General features: G+C 48.8%; 1 protein-coding gene across 5 annotated transcripts in view; it reads left to right on the forward strand.

The window, feature by feature from the left end:
- OXTR (oxytocin receptor) overlaps positions 1-21,011 on the forward strand; it is a 98,287-nt gene extending 77,276 nt beyond the window's left edge. For 2 of the 5 annotated variants that reach the window (XM_063630470.1, XM_055259247.2), the window contains 2 exons: positions 3,163-4,226; positions 18,168-21,011. In XM_063630470.1, coding sequence (XP_063486540.1) covers positions 3,305-4,226; positions 18,168-18,415 — 1,170 coding nt within the window. In that variant the 5' untranslated portion in view covers positions 3,163-3,304 and the 3' untranslated portion in view covers positions 18,416-21,011. Of the gene's footprint in view, positions 1-1,893; positions 2,280-2,735; positions 2,827-3,162; positions 4,227-18,167 lie in introns of those variants that run through there. The other 3 variants (XM_055259248.2, XM_063630471.1, XM_063630472.1) reach the window with 3 other exon arrangements.
- The last annotated feature ends 2,735 nt before the right edge of the window (positions 21,012-23,746 follow it).

Genomic DNA, 23,746 nt, shown 5'->3' on the forward strand with positions numbered 1-23,746 from the left:
AGGCACCAAGCAATTCATCTTTAGTCCTTCCTCTAAATCGCCCAAGTGATTCCCCTGCACCACTCTCTGAGAAGTACGCCTTTTTTCTTTGTTTCCTGGAGAACTCATTCTGGAGCTCTGAAATCCAGCTACCTCCTTGTAAAATGGTCTCCCAAGTATTACCTCAGCCCCCAGCAGTCCTCACTTCTGTAACATCATTTATTGTTGTCACACTGCAAATATTAGGTTGATGCAAAAGTAATTGCAGTTTTTGCCATTATTTTTAATAGCAAAAACCACAATTACTTTTGCACCAACCTAATATGTGTTTTTCTCCCTGGCTGAAGCTCAAAGGTGAAGGAGCATATCTTATTCATTGTTAGGAGTTTTCGAGGGGACCTTTCTATTTCCTGCCTGGTTTCTGCACACAATGAGAAATAAAACAAAAGACAGGAAATGGGGATCACACTATTACGTTTTGTTGTTGTTGTTGTTGCTGTTTTTTAGATTAAGACTAAATTAGAGAATTTACCTTTTGCATGAAACTAAATAGCCCTGTTAGGTGAATCCAGAATTAGGCTGTCTCACGGGCTATGCGAGGACTACACAGGTAGGCAGGCTTCCCTACAAAGGGTAGAAGAGCCTGTCCTTGGCGAAGTGGCTCAGTAAACTTGCTCCCTAGAAAGCAGCTGTCTTCCAGGAGAAAGAAGGGCAGGCTTGCTTCTACAGGCCAGTGTTTTCCTACCCACATTTACCAGTCAGGGGCTCACAGGGAAAAATCTGCCTTCGTCCAGCCATGGAGTGAGGCAAGGGTGTTTTACCTGCTAGGATTAAACTCTTGGATTGCACAGATTATACAATTTCAGAAAACCGGAGGGACAGGACCTCAGACATTAGCTATCTTGACCAGTGATCTCATTTTACATGTGAGGAGACTAAGGCCCAAAGAGAAGGTACTTGCCCAAGGTCACTTCATTCTCACCTGAGTGGTCTGTAACTTTAATATGTAATTTTCGAGGCAGATAGGTAGTACTGACTAATATTGATTAATATTGCCTGCCACCCGTTGGCAATGCTGTCAAGATTCCCAGCCGCATTCTGGAATGATTACTCAGCTAGAACCCTGGGATCCAGGTGCTGTAAGGTCTGCCCCTGGGATATCTTGGCATGGGGCTGTAATTGTGGATTAAAGAAACCCAGTCCTTGGCTAACTCAATTCTCTCCACATAATAAAAAGAGGAAGAAGTGAAATTTCAGGAGGAAATACACATTTAATGCATTTTAAAGAGCCTTGTTTATTTTTGAATCCTGGCCTTTTCTTCTGACTTAATTCTTGGCCACTGTAAATTACTTCAAAAAATGATTTTAGAATAGAGAAGGGGCAGGGAGGCTGAGAAGCTGTCTTTAACATTTTATCTTCCTTTGGCATCATTTATGATTTTAATTCTGAAGCACGACAAGGAGACAGAAACGGCTATTGGGCGCAGACAAGCAGAATCGCTTTAAATGAAGATAGAGTGTTGTGCTTCAGAATTTCCTCTAAAACTACCGAAAAAATAAAGCCTCTCCCAGCACTGCTTAGAATAGAGGCCATTTCTAATTCCTCATTAACGGGAATAGGAACAAAAGTATTCCAAAGCAAAGACTTACTTGAGTTCACTGCTAAAGCCACTACATCAAGCTGGAGGTGTAGGGGGAGAGAAAAGGCTGAAAATTGACATCATTTTTGGGAAGTAATCAGTTTAAATGCTTTTGTAACTTCATCACTATCTACCCGGGGAAAAACATTATTATTCAAGCCTCCTATGTGTCTCAGAGTCAAGAGCTTCTGAACCAAGAAAGGAAGAAACGGGCGGGTCATTTACGAGTTCCCTCCCTCTTGCAGTTTTAAACCACTGCAAAATAAACCCATTTGTTAAGGCTCTGGGACCAACACTGGGCGGACCAGCCCCGCTCCGCAGGGGTCTGCGCGGCTGGCCTCGCCCGCCCCCTAGTGGACGCGTGCGATAGTGCAGCCTCGGCCCCAGCGCACAGCGCCGCATCCAGACGCTGTCCGCGCGCGCAGCCTCGGAGGCGCTCCTCGCTAGCCTCCTGTACCCATCCAGCGACCAGCCAGGCTGCGGCGAGGGGATTCCCACCGAGGCTCCAGAGTCAGAGACCTCAGCCTAGCATCACATTAGGTGCAGCCGGCAGGCCATCCCAACTCCGGCCGGCAGCGCAAGCGTCACTGGGGCCGTCAGTTGCCGTGCAACTTCCCCGCGGGGGAGTCAACTTTAGGTTCACCTGCGGACTCGGTGCAGGTAGCTGGGTGCTAAGCAGGGGTGGACGGGATGGCTAGGGCCGGTGGAGCCATCGGGACCCGAGTGGAGGTGGTGGGGTGCCTCGCACTCCTTGTTCCTGGAGGAGGGCGGGGTGTTCCGAGAGATTGTAAAGTGACTTCTCGGGATTGAGACTCAGAGTCCTTGATTATCTGGGTCCAAAGCGCAAGTCGGGGGTTCCTGAACTTTCGCGGCTGCCGGGCTGGGGAGGAGCCCCGCGGGAGGTGTCTATGCCAGGGTCTGGGAATAGCGGTTGGGCATCCTGGGCTTTGATGTAGGGGTTCCCCCAGGAGGGACTGCAGAACTGGGTTTCCACCGAAGCAGGTGCTGTGGAAGTTCAGGGAGTGACGGCCGAGCGTCTTAGAAAAGGGGGTTAGACGGGGATGGCCCTGAGCTGGGGTTTCCCAGGCAAGTGGCTATTTGGGGATTTCCGGAGGAAGTACTAGAATTAACGTTTACTAGGAGAGGGGCTGGTTTGGGGGTCCTGCGGGAGGTGGATATGCTGAGGGTCGGAACGTGGGGCGAGTAGGTAGTTTGGAGATCCCTCGGGGAGGTGATTTGGTTTTAGATTCCCAGTCCTGGAAGAAAGTGGCTGATTTTGACCCTCCCTTCTCCCCGAGTGGAAGCCGCTGAACATCCCAAGGAACTGGCACGCTGGGGGCTCTGGGCTTGTGGCTGGTAGAGGATTCCCGCTCATTTGCAGTGGCTCAGAGGACGTACCTCCAAAGGGGATTTCTGGGGTGGCGGTTGTGCCCGGTCTTTCAGATGACTTGGGTTCCTGGGAATGGGACAAGCACGCCCTACGCGCGTCGGAAGAGAAACGCGGCGGTCTCCTCACGCCCCCCCCCCCCCCGGTTTGTTTCAGGGTGGACCCAGCAGATCCGTCCGTGAAGTTTCCAGGAGTGGAGCCCCAGGCACCCCTACAGCCTCCGACACGCCGGATCCGGCCCCGCCGCGCCAAGCCGTAAAGGGCTGGAAGGCCGGGGCGCACCGCGGCCGCCAGGGTCATGGAGGGCGCGCTAGCAGCCAACTGGAGCGCCGAGGCAGTCAACGCCAGCGCCGCGCCGCCAGGGGCTGAGGGCAACCGCACTGCCGGACCCCCGCGGCGCAACGAGGCCCTGGCGCGCGTGGAGGTGGCGGTGCTGTGTCTCATCCTGTTCCTGGCGTTGAGCGGGAATGCGTGTGTGCTGCTGGCACTGCGCACCACGCGCCACAAGCACTCGCGCCTCTTCTTCTTCATGAAGCACCTGAGCATCGCCGACCTGGTGGTGGCAGTGTTCCAGGTGCTGCCGCAGTTGCTGTGGGACATCACCTTCCGCTTCTACGGGCCCGACCTGCTGTGCCGCCTGGTCAAGTATTTGCAGGTGGTGGGCATGTTCGCTTCCACCTACCTGCTGCTGCTCATGTCGCTGGACCGCTGCCTGGCCATCTGCCAGCCGCTGCGCTCGCTGCGCCGCCGCACCGACCGCCTGGCAGTGCTCGCCACGTGGCTCGGCTGCCTGGTGGCCAGCGCGCCGCAGGTGCACATCTTCTCTCTGCGCGAGGTGGCTGACGGCGTCTTCGACTGCTGGGCGGTCTTCATCCAGCCCTGGGGACCCAAGGCCTACATCACGTGGATCACGCTAGCTGTCTACATCGTGCCGGTCATCGTGCTCGCTGCCTGCTACGGCCTTATCAGCTTCAAGATCTGGCAGAACTTGAGGCTCAAGACAGCTGCAGCGGCGGCGGCCGAGGCGCCAGAGGGCGCGGCGGCTGGCGATGGGGGGCGCGTGGCCCTGGCGCGTGTCAGCAGCGTCAAGCTCATCTCCAAGGCCAAGATCCGCACGGTCAAGATGACTTTCATCATCGTGCTGGCCTTCATCGTGTGCTGGACGCCTTTCTTCTTCGTGCAGATGTGGAGCGTCTGGGATGCCAACGCACCCAAGGAAGGTAGCCAGGGCTGGGAGACCCAGGAGGAGGGAACCTGGTGGCTGGGGGAGGCCCTTATCTTGCTGCCTCAGAATGTCCAGGGGTCTGTGGACTTCCTGGGGGGTAAGCAGGTTTGAAATCCCACAGAGTCACTGCTCCATCAGCCCTTGGCCAAGTGACTTAGGGCAATTAACCTCCCTGAGCCTCCACTTTCTCTTCTGTAAGGTGGCAATAAGGATAAAAGTACCAACTGTCACCAGGCATAGGGGAATGCCATGAGAAAATGCAGTTAAAGTCCTTAGCACAGTCCTTGGGTTGCATATGGGCTGTATGGTTTACTGTGGTGGTGGAAACAGGTTCAAGGAACTCCATCTGCTTTCCCACGTGGTTAGGAGGAGGTGGTGGAGGTAAGTTTGGAACCCCTGGCCAAGCTCAAGCTCCTTCAACTTTAAGTTCACGTTAAGATGAATTTCCACTTTAAGTTCAAGAAATCCACTTGAAGCCAAGAAGTCTGGTTTGGACAAGGACAGCCTTGCAGGGGTGGGCGATTTGTCCAACCAAGCACCTAGTAGTTGAAGGGGGTGTTGGGGGGCAGAATATTCCAAGGGAGAGGTGAAGACAAATCCTTGAACCCCTCATCCAGTGGAGGTGATGAGTCTCCATGCAGAGAGGTGAGTACTGCAAGGGGCGGTGGGCAGTCTTAGGGAGGAGAGCTCCCAGGACTGAGACTTCACTTCCACTTGGGGGAAAGAGAAGAAAGCCTTGAGGGGGACATTCAAGTTTGAGGGGGAGGCTGGGTGATTTCTGTAGGCGGGGAATGTGCCTTCCAGGTTGGAGGACTGCTGAGGACAAGGCTGAGGGTGGGACAATTGTCCATTCTTGGACTGTGCCAGAAAGCTAGGAGGAGGGCATAGAAGAGGGTGACCTAGGGAGAAAGCTTGGATGAACAGAGGCACCCTAGGGCTCTGGGGTTTGTGGCTGGTGCTGGGTGGCTGTCCCCAAGGCACAGAGCACCAGGCAGCTTCCTGTCACATTCTGCCCCCCAACCCCTTTCCAGTAGCTCATTTGGAAAGAGCAGAAGGGGTGATTGCTGGTGGTGAATGATTTATAAGTTTTTGTTTGAAGGTAATCCCGTATCGCATGCTGGTTGCTGGGGACTTCAAAGGTTCGTAAAGAAAGACCAAAAGATTTGCTTTCACCCTTTCTGCACTCCAGACACTGCAAATGTCCCATTTCTGTGTGCAGTTACTACTGCTCCCAATAGTCTCAAATACATGCATCCTGGGAAGCTGAAATCTCAGTGCCAGCTGCTTTCATTCAGTTTGGTAAATTTGCTTTGGTCCTTTCTGAAAATCACAGACTCCAGGCTTTATGGAACCCTCCCAGTTAGCTCAGTGTTTGCTTTAGTGGCCAAGACACTGGTTATTCGATATTTACTGAACGCCTGTGGCCCCTGGTAACACCTTACAGAGAGGGTTCTAGGGCCCAGAGAGGGGAAGGCACTTGCACCAGGTCACACAGCAAGTCAGAGGCAGAGCTGATGTTTCCTGTGCCAAGGTTCTTATGAAGGACATGTGATGAGGGAGCGGTGTTGGGCAAAAGCCAGTAGTGGAAGTCTCTAAGTAAGGCCTTAGGCCACACCTGTTTCCTGGGCAGATCTGAAGAATCTTGAGGAGCTCGAACACCAACTATCAAGGAAGTGAAACCAGCACCCCTTGGAGTAGATACTGGAGAGATGTGGGGTCTAGTCCTCCTCCAGCCCTTACTAGCTTTGGGATGTTAGATGAGAGACCCCTTTATTCCCCTTGAGCCTTAGTGTCTTGCTTTTAGAATGAGGACATTTCAGCATTCAGTTAATTCATTCAACAGACATTCCGCTCCTCTCTCCTTGGGGTCCTCTCGCCTCTGTCATTCATGTGTTGAGTTTCTGGTGATTTTTCTCCTTCCTCTCCTCCCAGCTCCCTCCTCTATGGCTTCCTGCTGTTCAGCCCCCTCACCTGCACTCCTCTTCTCACTGACGTGTTGACCACACACTCCCTAAAGAAGGAGAGTGTGTGGTCAACACGTCACATGTACCATGAAGCGAAGTTTAGATCTTTTCTACACTTTAAAAGCATGTCAACAATTGATTTCCTTGTCTTAGAAACAAAAGAGAGAGAAAAAAACAGAAGCACACAGATCCTGGCCAGAGTGGAGGTCATAGGCCTCTTGAGTGTTTGTGGTCCTCTGAGGATTTTCCTGGGGACCAGACCTTCAGTAGAGACGGGCTCCTGCTCAAGCCCAAGGGGCAGGGAAAGAAGAGGACTTTAAGAATTTCAGGTCCTACTTCCCTTTGCTTCTTTAGGAATTCACAGGGAAGGGTGGGTGTTGCATGAAAACCCAGGGCCTCTCTTGGTCCTCCTTGGCATTCTGTCTCGGGCGCTGAGAAGAATCCAAACACAGACCAGCAGGGATTCATGGCGCTGCTGCAGCCAGGGCCTCCCCGCTGCCCCAAGCACACAGCCAGGAGCAGGAGCCCAGTCCAGATGTGAGCACCTCATCAAACACGGAGGTGACGATGTGGACTCTGGCCACCACCAGCCTGGCCACATCATGCCTAGGCCTTGGGGATGCAGGGGTCAGAGTGGCTGCGAGCTCAGTTAGAACACCAGCTGTATGTCCACTTGGCCTTAATTTGGATAATTGCAAGTAGCAGGTGGAAATTGTGTCTGCATCACTTTGGAGATACCTCTCAATCCAGAGGCCACCAGCAAGTGTTAAGGAAGGAATAAAAGAGAACCACACTCGAGCTACCTCGAGAGATTGTTATGGGAAAAGTGGAATTAATACACAGCCCCACTTTCCTCTCCAAGAGGACAGAATTTAGATGCAGAAATATCTAGACCGGGGCCCCTTACTCCACTCATCAACTGAGGAGCCAGTACTGAAGCCTGTGGCTAACAGTGTGACGCCATCCAGGGATGCTTGCGGGTGGAGCAGGCTCACAGGGAGGCAGGAGACGTGGGGCACACATGGGTCTGTTCCTGCTTTATCATGAAAACCCCAGGGAGGTAGGGAAGCTTAGCCAATGGCCACCCATCAAGGGTGCCAGTGTGGGTGGAATGTCACGCATGTGGTGGCTGCAGATGTGGTGGCCCAGGGACCCAAAGTCCCTCTCTCCTTCAGCGTTTGCTCTCTCTTTTCCATCTCTCCCTTGAGCGACTTCATTCCCTCGTACGCCTTCACAAATACCAAGGGCTGCCTTTATGGGTTTAGAGCTCACCTTGTTCCAAAAGTAATGTGTGGTGGTGGACAAAAATTTAGGTAACACAACAAGATAAAATAGATCTGAGGCAACTGGGATAAAGCAGGGGGTAGGGAGAAGAAAAGGAAAATAAAAAACATTACAATAATCATAATAATACTATTATTAATAATAAAGTCTCTCTGTGTATAGACAAGCTCTACACATGGTTACTTTTTATAAGAACCAAGAGGAAAACTTTGAGTTTAAATATTTCCATGATTCAGAAGAAAGAGCCAGTGGGAGCATCTGAGTAATTTAATGAGATCCGTTCTTCAAAGCAGCCGGAATGCTGTTGGGTGCTGACTTGGTGAGGCTGGTGAGACTGGATGCCCCACGCAGGGTTTGACAAGCCCTTTATATATCTTTCAGAATTAAATTCCAAAGCCAAAAATTTGGCACCAGCCTTTTCCCTTGAACCCAGTGGCATTTGCTATGCTGCTGGTTGCAGAAGCTCTGACCCTGCGGCAGTTCTGAGGGATGAGATGAGGATGAGGAGGGAGTTTGGTAGAGTGGGGCTGTTTGCATTTCTAGGGTTGGTTGATGTTGGTTGGGTGCGGTGGACAGGATTTGGGGTCTCTGTCTCTAGTCTTCTCCTTCCAGCATCTCCCTGGTAAAACGCCCAGTCCAGTGTCCTCAAGCCAGTTGTTTTACCTGCTCTGAGCCTCCGCCTCCTCCTCCATGTAATAAGGATAGCACGGCTCACTGCGTGGGGTTGTGGTGAGGATTAAATGGTGTGACCTATGGCCCCTTCCTGATGGACAAGGTGGGGATTCTTGTCTTGAGCCTGGGTGGAGGGAATGGGAGTGGACAGCAGGCTGTGTGTCCAGGGAGGCTGGGAGGTGGGAGAGAAGCTTGTTAAGGCTGGAGAGGTGGACTGTGAGCCCTATCACAGCAGGGACGCTGCTTGTCCTGTTCCCTACTTGTTAAGGCCAAGTCCAATGTGTGGGCTGTTTTGTGGCACAACTCCAGGGGATGCCTTTTACTCCAGGGGATGCCTTTTACTCCAGGGGATGCCTGGCACAAGGCTGCACCGTCATTGATAGCTCAACCAGTGCTTGCCAAATATGTGGAAAATGGGAGCAGAGAGGTGAGTGAGGTGGGGCAGGGGTGGGCATGAAGAGCTGGACTCAGGAGAAATAGGGACTTTCTAAGTAGCCCCCCAGAACAGAACTGGCAACCTGGGAAAGAAAGGAGTGCCCCGTCACTGGGGCAACGAAACATCTGTCAGGAGCGTTGGACTGGGAGGAAGGCTGACAGGCGCAGGAGGCCTGGTTTGAACCATTTCCCCGTCTGTAGAATGAGCTTCCCAGCCCCTCCCTGTTTCTGTGGGACTGAGGACCCTCTGGCATGTCCCATACACCTTTCCTTTCCATGAATGCTGTGCCTGAGGTGTGAGGGACCAGGCCCCTTGAAGGGGCTTGTTCTTAGGTGACCCAGTGATGTGGAGAGCATGGTGGGCCGGCAGGAGAAGCTTGGACAGGATATTCACTCTGGGCCATGAAGAGTGCACAAGCTTGGCCCTTCTGGGTACGAATCACAATTAGATGGGCAGTTAACTTCAGACTCTTCTATGATTAAGTAATTGTGTGTTGTTTTATGTTCTTAGCTAATGTTAATGTTTTCCCTTAGGGTTTCTGCCCTGAGGTGATTTCACTTCTTTTCCCCCCAAAGGTTTGATAAATAACGGCTAAAAAGACAAAAAACAAAAACAGAAAAACTCAAAGAAAAACAAACCCCAAACCAGCCTCTTGGGTGAGGCCCTGCTACATCATTTTTCCATTTGATGGCTGTCTGTGTGGGTTTCGGGAGGGGTGAGGAGGGGAAGAGGGGCTGTGGAGGGCCTCGGATCAGGAGGAGATTAGCAGGTGCCCTGGCTGCATCATGCTGTCTGTGGAGCCTGGATCAGGTCTGTGGCCCGGGGCTGGCATGTCTGAGTGGGACTTGAGGCACTGGCCCACCTGCTGACCTTACCACCTTGCCCTGGCAACTTTTGGAAGCAAAGACAACCCCACAGGGCTCCCTCCCAGGGGCTGAAGCCAGACCCTATACACCAGACCCCACCTGCCAGAGCTCCCAACCCCAGGAGACAGTACTGGGAAGTAGCCAATCCCCTTCTGGGACCTGGTCTTGTTGCCATCTGTGTCATTTGGGGCAATGTCTCTTGATGGCCTCTGGACCTCTGCCATTCCCATCTGAGCAATGGGGATAACAGCTCATAATGGAACTCGACACCCTCTCTGGGCCCCAGCTTTGGTGAAGGGAGGAGTGGGATTAGTTGGTAACAGCAGCCACCACTGGCTGAGTGCCCACTGTGAGCAAGGCCTGTGCCCGGGCCATTTCTGCTCCTCATCCTAATGCAGCAAGGCAGGGGCCCATCATGGCTTTTCTACAGATGAAGAAACTGAGGGTTAGAGAGGTGTGACCTGCCCACGATCACCGCTGAGTAAGTGATGGAGCTGGGATTGGAACCCAGCCATCTCACACTAGAGACTGACATACTGCATGACTACCCCAACCCCATGCTGCCCTAGGCCAGCAGTTTTCCCGATGATCTACACCTTCCCCTTGGGGATCTTCTGGGCACTTGTTAGATCTCAGGACCGGCCTCAGATCCATGGAAGCCGAGCCCTCCCCCACTATCTGGCCCCAAGTCCTGACATCTTGGGCTCTTCCTGCAACACCTACACACACACCCACCTAGGTACACATCTGCTGATGGCACTGCCCTCCCAGCACTCTGAGTTCAGTGCCACGCCCCTCGCATCCTCCCTGTGTCCACCAATTCTATCATCTTAGCTGCACCACATGCCTCCTGTTGGCACTTTGCTTTCTCTTTCCATTATCACCTTCTTGGTTTAGAGCATGAGTTTTCAACTTTAGCACTATTGACATTTTCGGCTGGATAATCTTTGGCGTGTGTGTATGTATGTTGGGGAGGAGCTGTTCTGTGCATGGTAGGATATTTAGCAGCATTCCTGTCCTCTACGTGCTACGTGCCACTAGCAACCTCCCTGACAACTGTGGCCACCAAAACTGTCTCCAGACATTGCCAAAAGTTCACTAAGGGGCAAAGGCATCCCTGGTTAAGAACTGCTGGCTTAGACCCCCTGTTCTGCTTTTAAAACTAATACCCAACAAATGAGTACTCTCTTGTTAGCGCTGCCCTGGTCTCTGGCCAGCCTGCCTCGTGTACCCCCTGCCAGGCCTGCTGATTTGCCGCTTTCCACAAGTTCCTGTGGCCTTGCTGCCTTTGCACCTATGCCAATACTGTTCCTCCCATGGGAACACCCACCCCAGTTTCTTCCATGGATTCCCATCCTTTGAAGCCCAAGTCCAATGTGTGGGCTGCTTTGTGGCACAACTCCAGGGGATGCCTTTGACCTCATGGTCTATGAGCAGGGTGTTCCTCAGAGCTTTGCAGTGCACAGCCTGAACAGCTGAACATGGCAGCCTCATCCAGTGCCCCTTTTGGGAAACCATCCCTGTTTTCCCAGTTTGCAGGGCTTCTTCCTCTGAATGCTAACTCATTCACTCCAAAAAACAGTTACTGATGCCTCTGCAGGCTCCTGTCCACACAACCTCTGCTTTCATCTCTCAACCCCCAAGTGAAGAGAGTTGGGAAGAGGCCCTCCCAAGCCCTCGCCCTCCTGTGGCCATCTGCTGACATGCATAAATGTGGGACAGTCTGGTCAAGGTTGGTCACAGAGTTCTGGGTACACCCACAGACCTCTGGGAGGGACACCCCCAGTTTCTGCTGGGTTAGTGTCAGGTGGAGCGGCAGTGCTGACTTTGGGTGTGGGGCTGAGCCTGCCCACAACTCAGGTTTCTGGGGTTCAGAATCTCAGGTTTCTGAAGTTCAGAATAGGGCTTAGGTTGTATAGAGGGTGGAACATCCTGCTGGTGCAAGTCAGCATAGCTGATGGAGTGGGAGTCATTTTGGGCACAGGCCTAGCATTTTAGCAAAGGGGCTGCACTTTCAATTGGTGCATGGTGGCAAGTCCAAGGATGCTGGGAACAAGAGTATTGAAAGAGAAACAGCTGTCTCACCTGGAGGAGGCGGGAGGCCAGGTGGAAGGTTCTACCTCTGGTTTAGAGGTACCCTAGGCTGGGTCTCGTCTAAGGTCTAAGGTATGGGTGGGAGGGAGGTGTAACCAGGTGGTGTCCAGTGTCCCAGCCCCAAGGCCCAAATCCTTACTCCTGATTTCTGCACCGAGGGGCGGCCTCTGCCAGCATCTCCTTTTGTGCTTAGCTGGGAGCTAAGGCTTCCTGCCCTTTAGCCAGATGCTTCGAGACTGTGGGCTTCTGCCCTCCCGGCCCATATCTCCCACCCCAACAGCACTCTTGCGCATTCTGTTTCTCTCCCTTTCTCTCCACCTGACCATATCTGAGGGCAAACTTAATTTTCCCAAAGGGAATTGCATTTGAGTCCTGTCACCTTATTTGGGGGCCATATCCTGTGGCTGAGCAGGGAAATTATTTGTAGCCCTTCCAACATACTGGCAGTGGTGGCTGATTTATCAGGACCTCTCGCCTGCTGATTTCATGCTTCAGTTCAATTCAGCTCCTTATTGAACTCTTCTTATTTTCCAGTAGGTGTTAGCAGCCTAAGGACAGAGCCACCAATAAGACACAGTCCCCAGCCAAAAAGTATCAAAAAAAAAAAATGACAATATGATGGGGTGATGCTGTTATAGAGCTATTTACTTACCAAGTACTGCAAATGCCCTGAGAAGGCATTAGTTGATCTGTCTCCCTGGGAAGAAATCAGGAGGGTTTCAGAGGGGAAGTATCATTTGAAAAGGGTTTTTGAGGGATGAGTAGGAGCTTGCCGTGCAAAGAAGCAGATGCACATTCCACATCGAGATCAAGAACGGTGGACAGTTACTTCATTCATTTCTTCTTTCCTATCGATATGATTTGAGCCAGCTGGAAGGAAGCTCCTCAAACTTTAATGTGTATTTTGTTAAAATGCAGATTCTGATTTAGTAGGTCTGGAGTGGGGCCCCAAGAGTTTGCAGTTTTGATAAGGAAACAGGTGATGCCTATCAGAGGCTCTGTAGCCAGCCATTGGCTACACTTTGAGCAGCAAAGCTTTAATATATTATCTTTTACCAACACTCACTGTTTGCCTTTACACGTGTGGCCCAGATTGGATGGAGGGCCTTGTCATTCCCTGAAGGGTAGTGAAGGGCTGGTCGTTTGCAGGAAGGTCCTGGCTTGTCTTCTTCCAGAATGTGGTTATTCTCAGGCCCAGCCCAGTGAGTCCAGCACACCTACCAGATTGTAGCAGTGCTGTCGGAGAAACCCATTTTCAACTCTGCAGCCCGCCCATTTGGCTCTTCACCCAGACCTTGCACTACACAGGGTGATCACACATCTGTGATTTTTAGAAAAATCACAGCTGTAAAACAGTGGTCTTTTCTAGGAAGGCACCCTATAGTGTATATTGAGACTCCATCTTTCTATAAGCGTAAATTCAAAAGTCATTTTCTTAAGAAAGGGCCTTCCATAGTTTTGTTCCCAGATGCCTGCACAGTCCTGTAGGAACAAGGGACTTACATCTGAATTCCTGGTACTCTGGGGAGGCCTCGTGGCAAATGATTGGTTTCTCAAGTGCCGGCCTTTTTTAAAGTTGACGGGCTTTCTTTGACCCAGCCGATCTTGGCCATATGTCTTTGAGTCATGTGAAACGTGCCAGTAGCCTCAGGAACAGCACAGCCCAGAGAGGCCATGGCCAGCTGCCCGTCAGCTGTTCTGGGCTAATTTGGGGTTTCAGTGCTGGGGTGGAGAGAGTGCCGGGAAATCCTAACAGGGGAGTTCTTGGGAATTGAGGAAAGCCAGGCTGGGAAGGACGGAACGTGGACCTCTGCCTCCCACCCCTCCACGAATCATGGTGCCAAGCAGAAATGCAGAGTTGATTCTCCCAGGGGCAGAATTGCCCAGCAGGGGATGTTGGCGTTTAGTGTGTGGCTGTTTCTGCTCATGTCCCCCACTTGGCACGTAAGATACTGCACTTGAAAACCACCCCCAGTCCCCAGCCTTGTGCCCAGCAGCCCCTTCCCAAATGCTTTACCCCGTTTAATATTCTGCTGGTCTTGTAAGTCTCTCTTTCTCACCCTGAGTCTGGAAATCACTTGAGGGCAGGGACTCCACTTAGATCCCAGCACCTACTCAGTGCATGGCATGGAGTGGAGGCAGAATGAAAGGATGGATGTCTGACCTCTTCGTCCTCCAGAAATGCCGTAAGTGTGAGGCCAGCAGCCCCCAAGGAGTCCGGGTGGACAGCGTCTCCTCTTCATCCTCCCTTCCTGGCAAGGATGGGAGAGAGTAAGTTTGCAGTCTGGTACACACTCAGGACTCGATCGTGGGGCAAGATGTGATTTTTATGGCAGGCAAGTGGGAGAGACATTATTAGAACTCGTTCTTCCAGCGAAGACCCTAAGATCCTGCTCCTGCCCACAAGTTGCAGCAACCTTCCCTTTTGGATTTCTAGGTCGCTGGCAGAATAAGTTTTTCCAAAATGGACTGTCTAAAGTTCATTTCTTGTCAGGTAATTCAATCTGAGGACTCTGGGGTTTGATTTTTTTTTTTTTAACTTTTGAGAAGTGTTGGGAAAATGGGCTAAGGATAATTTCTTCAATTGTTCTGGGATTGGGAGTCTTCAAACTTGGATTTTAAAGAATTGCTATAGTTGATCATACCTCACATGCATTAATACTAATATTAATAATAATTACTTGAATAAACACTTTGCCAGTCACAAAGCCCTTTTGCACTATCTTTAATTTTTTTTTTTTTTCATTTTCCCGATAGCCTTATGAGTGCCGCCTCCATGCTACAGATAAGGAAACGGAGGCTCAGGCAGTATTTCACTCAGATGTAGTTCAGAGAGTGATTAGGTGGGAGGGGGATCCAGGCCCCAGGGCTTTGCGTCTGGATCCTGAGTTCCTGGGTTCTCCTCCCTGCCTCTCAGCCAGTGTTTCTGTGGGCCAGGGGGCTCCCACTGTGAACAGCTTCCTTTCCTGAGGGACCCGGAGAAGGTGCTTGCTGCATAGCAGACCTTTCCAGGTCAGGCCCATGAGGACTTGTAGGTCCTCCTCTCTGTGCTGACATCATTGTGGCTGCATTGTGTGGAAATGAGGAGGGAGGCCAGTCTCACCGGGAGCTTGGGAACGGCCATGGCCCTTCAGAGAAGCCCCGATGAAGGCATGGGGCCTGGCCTTTGCACATTTGCACTAAGCAGTCATTGGGTGTGGCAGCTTTTTTTGGCTAAAGGCAATGCCCAGAGAGGAGCTCAGCTGTGAGCATTTGGCAGGCAGCTCTTGGGCAGCTAGAGGAATGGGTGCCCAGGGGGCACCACAGCATCCACAGCATCAAAAATGGGGAATGGGCAGTGCCTACTCTCAGTGGTGGACCACATTTGTTTTGGGAACAGGGAAGTTGCTCTCTGTCCCTCAAATCATAACATTAGGCAAACTGCCTAACCAGCTTCTGTCTTGGCTTTGGGACTGACAGGATTCACTAATTGGAACCAACCTGACCTGTGAGGATGCTAACCTGTTTTTAAAAGGAATCAGTCTTCATTACTTTTATGTATGAACACAGAGTGACTTGCTGTGTGCCCTTGGGGAAGTGACTCTCCTTCTCTGAGTTTCACTTTCCTCATCTATAAAATGAGGGTAAGGCTACTTTGAAAACTGTACTCTTCTGGGCAGGCTCGAGCAGTGATTATGATGTTCAACACTGTCACATCCTCACATGGAAATAACATTGTGAAATATAAGGACAATATTTTCCATGCTTTGTTCTGTTCCAAGTCCTCTGTAATCCTGTGAAGGCTTTCTAGCCATCAGAAAGGGGAATGGTATGGCCTATACAAGATACAATAAGTGCAGAAAACAGGTTGAAGTGGAATCCGTAGTCGCTCACCTGCTCAGTAACCATCAATGGCTCCCTATTGCCCATACAGTAAAGTGGGCAGACTCTGCCTGGATTTAAGATCCTCCTGTCTGGTTCCAAACCATCTTTCCAACCTCTTCTCTTGTGAAACTCCCCTTTTCCCTTCTTGCCTCCCAGGAAGTCCCTGAATGATCTTGGCCATTCTCAACCATGGGCCTTTATTCCTTCTGCCTCCGCCATTTGAAATATGCTATGTAGTCCCTGCTTTGTGTTCCCAAATAGATCTCCCCCTGGTGGTAGAGCTTTGAAGTGCTGTTCCTGGAAACTACGACTTTGGATGACTAGGATATTGACAAATTAAGAACAGCCAAATGTGCCCTTAGTGTTGGTAACTTGACATGAGCAGGTTCAGCTTAGAGAGGGCCCTTCATCCCCTGAGGACCCACTTCATGTCACTCGTGTCTGTGGTCGCCAGGTGGGATCAGAGGTGCTGGCCAGACTTCTCCTACCCAGACAGGCCTCTTGCAGGCGGAAGGATTGGTGGCTACTTAGGAATTCATTAACTATTTTCTTCTTTGTTGTTGGTGTTTCTGTAGTTTTTTTAAAAATAGGATAAAAAAGTTGAAAGATCCAAAGAGTAAAGAGTGAGACCTATAGCTTAAATGAACAGATAAGATTGTGCCAAATAACTGTGTCCAACTAGGCAAAACTCAGTGTCTTTCTGTGAACTTCATCCCTGATGTTTCCTTCTACCTCATTGCAAAGCTTTATACACCTAGGTCCTTCCCTTTGTGGCTGGTAGTTTGTAAATGTTGACTTTTGCATGTTGATTTTTGCCTCTTTCATTATTTCTAAGACATTCCGTTTTTAGTCTTGTGGGTGAATTTCAATTTTGTTGGTGAAATATTCCATCAGAGTTTCTAAACTTAAATTCATCTTCTTATCCATCCAAATCAAAGCAAACTTCTTAACAAAATATTTTTTGTTAAAACCAGTGAATTTAGTAATATTGATCGTTTTTCTTTCACTTTTCCTCTTTTCTATTCTTTATTATTTTAGTACTAAGTTAAATTTCCATTCTTTGCTTTCTAAAAACTCTCTTTTGCAAGAATTTTGTTTTCTGTCTGTCGTAGCTTGCTCTTGTTCCAACAGGTGCACCAATTAATTAGACCAGTGGTTCTTAACCTTGAGGGTGCATTAGAATTACAACATTCCTGAGCCCTACCTCCAGAGGGTAATTCTGAGGTGGTGCCTGAGAATGTGCATTTCCAGCAAGTTCCTATCTGATGTGTTGCTCTGGGGGAGGCCCACTTTGAGAGCCACTCATGTAGACTTACCAACAACCAACTGCCTTTCTTCCCTTGGTGCTTGCAGACTTCGCTGACAAACATCTCTGTTCTCTTCATCAGCGGCCACTTCTAGATTTTGCACCTCTCGAGCATCCCCAGTGAAGAGTCCTTGCCTGGATTTAGCTCTGAACTCTAGAGTTATTTGTCGAAAAATTTTGCAGAGCAGACGGAAAGAAGACTAGTGGATTTTCCCAGGCTTCTTGCAGTTGCCTTCACACACAAGGAAGTGGCTGAAGAGAATTCTTAGTTGTTTTCCTTGTGGGTTTCTGGAGATGTTGCCTGGCCTTGTCTGTCATCAGGAGATGTCTGGTTGTTCAGACTTAAGGCCATTGAAAGAAGCCAGATTTTTATCCCCGTGCTTGGAAGTACCTAGAATTAGGATTTTTTTCTTCCCCCTTGAAGTTTCAGTTTGTGACAGGCAATGTCTCGAAGCTGATTTTTAATCATTAATTTTGCCTGCAACTCCATGAGTCCTCAGTATAATAGCCTTTACAGAGTACTTCAGATAATTTCCATGTCACTTTCTTTTTCCTTCATGAGTCTTATTGTCATGCTGAAGCAGTGCTCTTAGGCATAGCTTCATGGAGATGCTTTCAGTTGATCAGCCATGAAGATGTCATACACTTTCTTGCTGCCACGCCTTTGCTGGTGCCATTCCTTCTGCCTGGAGCACATTTCTTCCCTGCTCTGCCTGAAAAAACCATAGGCGTCTTTGGGAATCAGCTCACATGCCCCGTTTGTGGGGCCAGCCATGACTCTCAGAGTGGCACCCCCTTCCTGTGCCTACCTAACCCACAAGATGTGTGCATCGTGGTGTTTCTCATTTTATTTGATTGATTTGCCCGGCACATGCTCGTGATAGCAGCCATCATTTATTGGGCACCCACTGTGTACCAGGCACTCTTTAATCCTTGCAGCAGTCCCCAGAGGTTTGGGCACTCTCCCTATGCCCATTTAAAGATTAGGAAACCAAAGCTTCTTAGGGACTTCAAGTAACTAGGCGCTGGTGAGGCTAGCATGCAAACTAGGTGTGGCAGCTTCTGGATACTGTGTTTGTAGACAGTCGAAGCTGTAGGCACTCAACACTCGTTGGGTGAGTGATGCATTAAAAGGTGGCTGTGATGGATTCAGCTTCTGCTGAGGGAGGTAGGCAATGGGAAAGCTGCTGGTGAGAGAAAGGCAGAGACAGTTACAAGCCTGGGCTAAGCCTGGTGGGGAGGGTTTGGAGGACAGCCTGCGGGCATGTCCAGCACAAGGAGGAAGAAGGAAGACAAACTTTGCCTCTTTAGTACCTCATCTTGTGATTCAGGATGTAGTACTTGGACAAGGCTGTCACTTAGGAAATGGTGTTTAAGTCAGATAGGTCTGGAAGTGGCTCCAGTGTTAATTAATGCCCTTTTCTCCTTTCTCCTGCCCCCACCCCCTCAGCCTCAGCCTTCATCATCGTCATGCTCCTGGCCAGCCTCAACAGCTGCTGCAACCCCTGGATCTACATGCTGTTCACGGGTCACCTCTTCCACGAACTCGTGCAGCGCTTCCTGTGCTGCTCCGCCAGCTACCTGAAGGGCAACCGCCTGGGAGAGACGAGTGCCAGCAAAAAGAGCAACTCGTCCTCCTTTGTCCTGAGCCATCGCAGCTCCAGCCAGAGGAGCTGCTCCCAGCCATCCACGGCGTGACCCACCAGCCAGGGCCAGGGCTGCCACCTGAGGCTCGGGCTGTGCTGGCGTAAGTGGTCTGCCCCTAGGTGACGGCGTATGTTTGTGTATAAGGTACCTATCAGTTTGTATCCCTCCACTCCTTGGGGTGGCTTCAGTGGGGTAGAGAGTGGCCTCCGTGATGGAAGATGAGAGGGGACTCAGCCATCAGACAACCCCCTGGCCTCCTACACGTACTTCTACCACCCTGAACCCGCTGCCACCCTGGGCAGTGAGTGGCTTGTTTTTTCTCCTGGATTTTTAATTTCTCTCCAGTATCTTTTTACTTCTTTATTCTGGGCTATTGTGAAAAGCGGTACATATAGGATCGGTGACCAGTTGGGTCAGGAAGTCCAGTGTTCTGGACTTGGGGTGAGGAGTGGGGTTGGGACCTCAGATGGGGAGGGTGGTGCTAAGATCCTCCTGACCTCAAAGTGTATTTGCCTTTAAGTGAACAAATGCTGGGGTCCTTGGGGACCAGCTTGTCAGAGGGTAGCCCTAAGAGAAGGGGATTACCTTGTAAGACCATCTGGCACAGCGGACCTATTAGAACTTGGGTTAAAAATGTTTAAGAAGCTAATGTTTAAGAAGCATTTGGGAAAGAAAAAGAAATAAATGCATCCAGATTGGAAAAGAAGAAGTAAAACTATTTGCAGATGACACCGTTTTGTATATAGAAAATCCTAAGGAATTCACACACACACACACACACACACACACACGCACACACACAGCTATTAGAACTAATAAGCAAGTTCCGCAAGGTTTCAAGATACAAGATCAATATACAAAAATGAATTGTATTTCTTTATACTAGCAACAAACAATATGAAAAAGAAGTTAAATAATTCCATTTATAATACCATCAGAAGGAATAAAATAGGAATCAACTTAACAAAACAAGTGCAAGACTGAAAACTACAAGAAATTAAAGAAGGCTTAAATAAATGGAAAGACATCCTGTGTTCAGGGATCAGACCTAGTAATTTTAAGATGGCAATACTATCCTAACTGACATACAGATTCAGTGCAATCCTTATGAAAATCACAGCTGGTTTCTTTGCAGAAATTGATAAGCTAGTCCCAAAATTCATAAAGAAATGCAAGGGACCCAGAATAGCCAAATGAGCCTTGAAAAAGAACAAAGTTGGTGGATTCACACTTCCTGATTTCATAATTTACGATAAAGGTAGAGTAATCAGCTCTGTGTGTTACTGGTTTAAGGATAGACATACGGAGTAGAAAAAGAGTACAGACATGAACACTTATACTTATGGTCAATTGATTTTTGACAAGGTTCCCAAGACAATTCAATAGAGAAAGAAGAGTGTTTTCAACAAATGGCACTGAGACAATGATATGCATGTGCAAAAGAATGAGGTTGGACCTTTACTCACACCATGTGCAAAAATCAACTCAAAACACATCCAAGATCCAAATATAAGAGCTGAAACTATAAAATCTTAGAAAGAAACATAGGCATAGATCTTTGTAACCTTGAATTAGGCAGTGGTTTCTTAGATATGATACCAAAGGCACAAGTAACCAATGGAAAAATAGGTAAATTGGACTTAATCAAGATTTGAAGCTTTTGTGATTCAAAAGACCCCATCAAGAAAGTGAAAAGATAACCTGCAGAATGGGAGAAAATATTTGCAAGTCATATATATGATAAGGGACTTGTATCTGGAATATATAAATAACTCTTATAACACAACAATAAGGAGAAAAATAAATCAATTTAAAAAATGGGCTGACGGTTTGAATAGACATTTCTCCAAACAAGATATGCAAATGGCTAATAGGCACATGAAAAAATACTCAACATTATTATTCATTAGGGAAATGCAAGTCAAAACCACAATGAGATTCCAGTTTACGATCGCTAGGATGGCTAAAATAAAAAGATGGACAACAACAAGTGTCGGTGAGGATGTAGAGAAACTGGTAGAAATTTAAATTGTTGGTGGGAATGTAAATGGTGCACCTGCTTTGGAAAACAGCTTGGCAGTACCTCAAAAAGTTAAACGTACGGTGACCATATGACCCAGGAATGCCACTCCTAGGTATTTACCGAAGAGAAATGAAAACGTACATACACACAAAAACTTGTACACCAATGTTCATAGCAACATTATTTGTAATAGCCAAAAAGTGGAAACAACCCAAATGTCTATCAACTGATAAATGGGAAATAAAATGTGGTCTGTCCACACAATGGAACATTATTAGACTCTAAAAAGAAATGAAGTACTGATACATGCCACAACATGGATGAACCTTGAAAACATGCTAAGTGAAAGAAGCCAGGTGCAAAAGACCACATATTGTCTGATTGCATTGAAATGCAATGTCTAAAATGGACGAATCTATATAGAGTGAATATAGATTAGTGTTTGCCAGGGCCTGGAGGCTGTGGGAGATGAGGCGTGACTACTAAGGGTTTGGGGTTTCTTTTTTGGGTGATGAAAATGTTCTGAAATTAGTGGTGATTGTGCACGATTTTGAGAATGTACTAAAAACCAATGAACTTTAAAAAATAAAAATAAACAAAAAAAATTCAACAGATGAATTCAGAGAAGGCCAGCTTGATGGATGAATTCCTTGGAATCTCTTGCCTCTCAGAGCTTTTGTTTCTCTATGTGGCTCACTGCTTGAGAGGGATCTCATGATTTTCTTACTTGGTTTTACTGCAAGAGATGATGTCTCTATTTGGCAAAAAGTAACAGCAGTGAAAATATATCCTTACTTTGTAAAGGCACAAATGATGCCTTGTAGCTGCAGGTTGTTATGTTTTATTTAAAATAGAAATTCACTAGGGTGCCAGAAGTTTTTCTTACCTACTGAACATGTTCTCAAATGTCCTCTCAGCCTTGAGGTTAGGACATGACCATGTCTAAGAAATACCTTTAGTCACTAAATACAGGACACTATTGATCAGAGGTTTACTGTCAGGGACTGGCCAGCTCAGTGCATGGTGGGGCACCTTTTAAGTTTCCAGACACATTTTTGTACCTACTGAGATACAGCAGGACCACTCTTAAAGGCCACAGATCCACTCTCTCTCTTTATAACACACTTTCTTCTTCCTCCATGCTGCAGTAGCCACATAGCCACACGCACACACGCGCATACACACACAATAGAATGAGCTAGCATTGTCTAGAGGTTCTGGGAGAAGAGAGGCTTGCACTGAAATGTCCATGTTCAAAGTCTAAGGATTTAGCACAAGGTCTTCAGTATTACCCGGAGACTGAAGATAGTATCATCTTTGGACTGCAAGGCATTCTCAGTGTTGCTGGGACATGCATGAAGAGGGTCAACACCAGCCAGTCCTTGCTCTTTGGGAAGCTAACAGGATGCTGTTCTGGGGCCTCTGTGCACGTGTACTGGAACACTGGTGTGCTCTGGGTGCAAATGCAGCAGTAGTGGGGTCTGTTAGCATTCATGCCTCGCTGCCCACCAGCCAGAGATGCCCCAGGTCTCTGCTGTTCCCAGGGAAGTTGCCATCCTAGGAGCCAACAGAGGCCACTAGGGATCAAAGGGACAGCAACTTGCAGTAGATTTTCTGACCAGGAGCACAGCCTTCCTGGGAACCCTGACGTTATAAGATTCTTGGGCATCAGAACCAAGTGGGATGCTTTGTCACTCTCTTCATATGAAAGCTCTGGCGAGTACGTTAGGTCTTATTATGGCACAGGAGTCTGTTTTATGGCAAATAAGTGACATTCAATTTCAATAGCCCCACTGGATATACACCCCTACCCCCACCCATCTCCTTGAGAGCATTATCACCATTTCTTAGTCTTTCCCCCAACTAAAGCCTAGAAGAATGAGCGCAGGGGTTCAGAACGCTACCTCGGGCTCACTTGTTTCTGGCCTCCTCCCCAGACCCCATGCCTGAGGTCTGCCAACCACCTTTCCCTACAGTTTCAGACTTGTTTACAACCATATGCATGGCCGGGGTTGCCAGGAAGTGGGAGCTGCAGATTGTCTTCTGCAATGTTTCATGGCTCTGATCATCAAAAGTGAACGTGGAAACTCTGAGCCTTATTTCTTTAAGCACTGAAAAAAAATCTGACACACACTTTGGTCTCCTTTTGGGTTGAGTCTATGTGTTGCCACTTCAGGAAATGTAAGGGGACAATGCAGGCTGTCTTTTAAGAAAATCCTGGTTTCAAAGTGTTTAACCCTTTTTGTATTCAATAGCAATGAAACGCCACTTAAGGCAAAATGTGAACACCTTGATTTTGTTCTACTGTGGTGACCTGCTCTGGCACCCCTCTGTAACTGTGCCAGTTGGTGAATGGCATGGCTGATTATAAGGTGTCAGCTTCATTAGCTGCTTGATAGAGAGGGTACTAGATAAACATTTGTCTCCATACATTGCTTTGCCCCCGTTCTTCCTCCCAAGAACGGTGACTGGAACTGGTGGCTTGTAGACCCCAGATCCCTGCAGGGCTTCAGCGCTATTGGCCGGATTATGGCACAGGTGCATGGTCTGTGGCAGAGTGTGGAAGGGGGCCCTGGTCCCATTCTCTGGAATCACAGGTGCACTCACTTATCAGAGTTCTGTGGGAAGATGTTCTAAGACTTAGGAACAAACATTATGTATGATGTCCCCGAACCTGCTCTGAACCACAGTTGATCTCTGGGGATGATAGGATTCTAGACTGTTACCTTGAAAGAACCCTAAGAGATATTTCTTAAAAGTGGATTTGGGAGCCATCTGCAGCATCACAAATGAGTTTATGTTAAAATGCAGATTCCTGGGCCCCACTACTGAATCAAACTCTGGAGCTAGAGCCTTGAAACCTGCATTTCAAACAGGAGTCCCTGGTGGTCCCTATGTATCTTATAAGGGGGAACGGAACTCCATCCTCCTGCCTCAGGCCCATTCTCATCATACCCCCAATGTGATTTTCTGCCTGATACTTCTCAAGGGGATTCCTGGAGGGAGAAGAAGTCCTTGGAAACCCATGCATCTCAGATGTGTGTCCTGTCTCCAGTTCTGTGAACTTTGTGGGTAATTAAGCACCGACCATAGTCTGCCCTTAGAGAAAGAGAGTGAGCTTGAAAAATTGGAGTCATCGTCAAATCCAGTTATAGCAAATACCAAGATGGCAAATTCTCTACATAACCCAAGATTCCAAGTCTGAAACAGATGGTCTCGTGATTTCAAGAGACGTTTGAAAGGGCAGGCCCTTTGAGGAGGACATAAGTAACATCAGCCTTAATCCTTTTCAGCGGGGAGGAGCCTGGGCCTGCTGAGCCCCCTGACGATGTGGAAGAGCCCCAAGGGAGAGCACAGGC

This window comes from Symphalangus syndactylus, chromosome 21 (assembly GCF_028878055.3).
Source record: "Symphalangus syndactylus isolate Jambi chromosome 21, NHGRI_mSymSyn1-v2.1_pri, whole genome shotgun sequence".
NCBI classification, from domain to species: Eukaryota; Metazoa; Chordata; class Mammalia; order Primates; family Hylobatidae; genus Symphalangus; species Symphalangus syndactylus.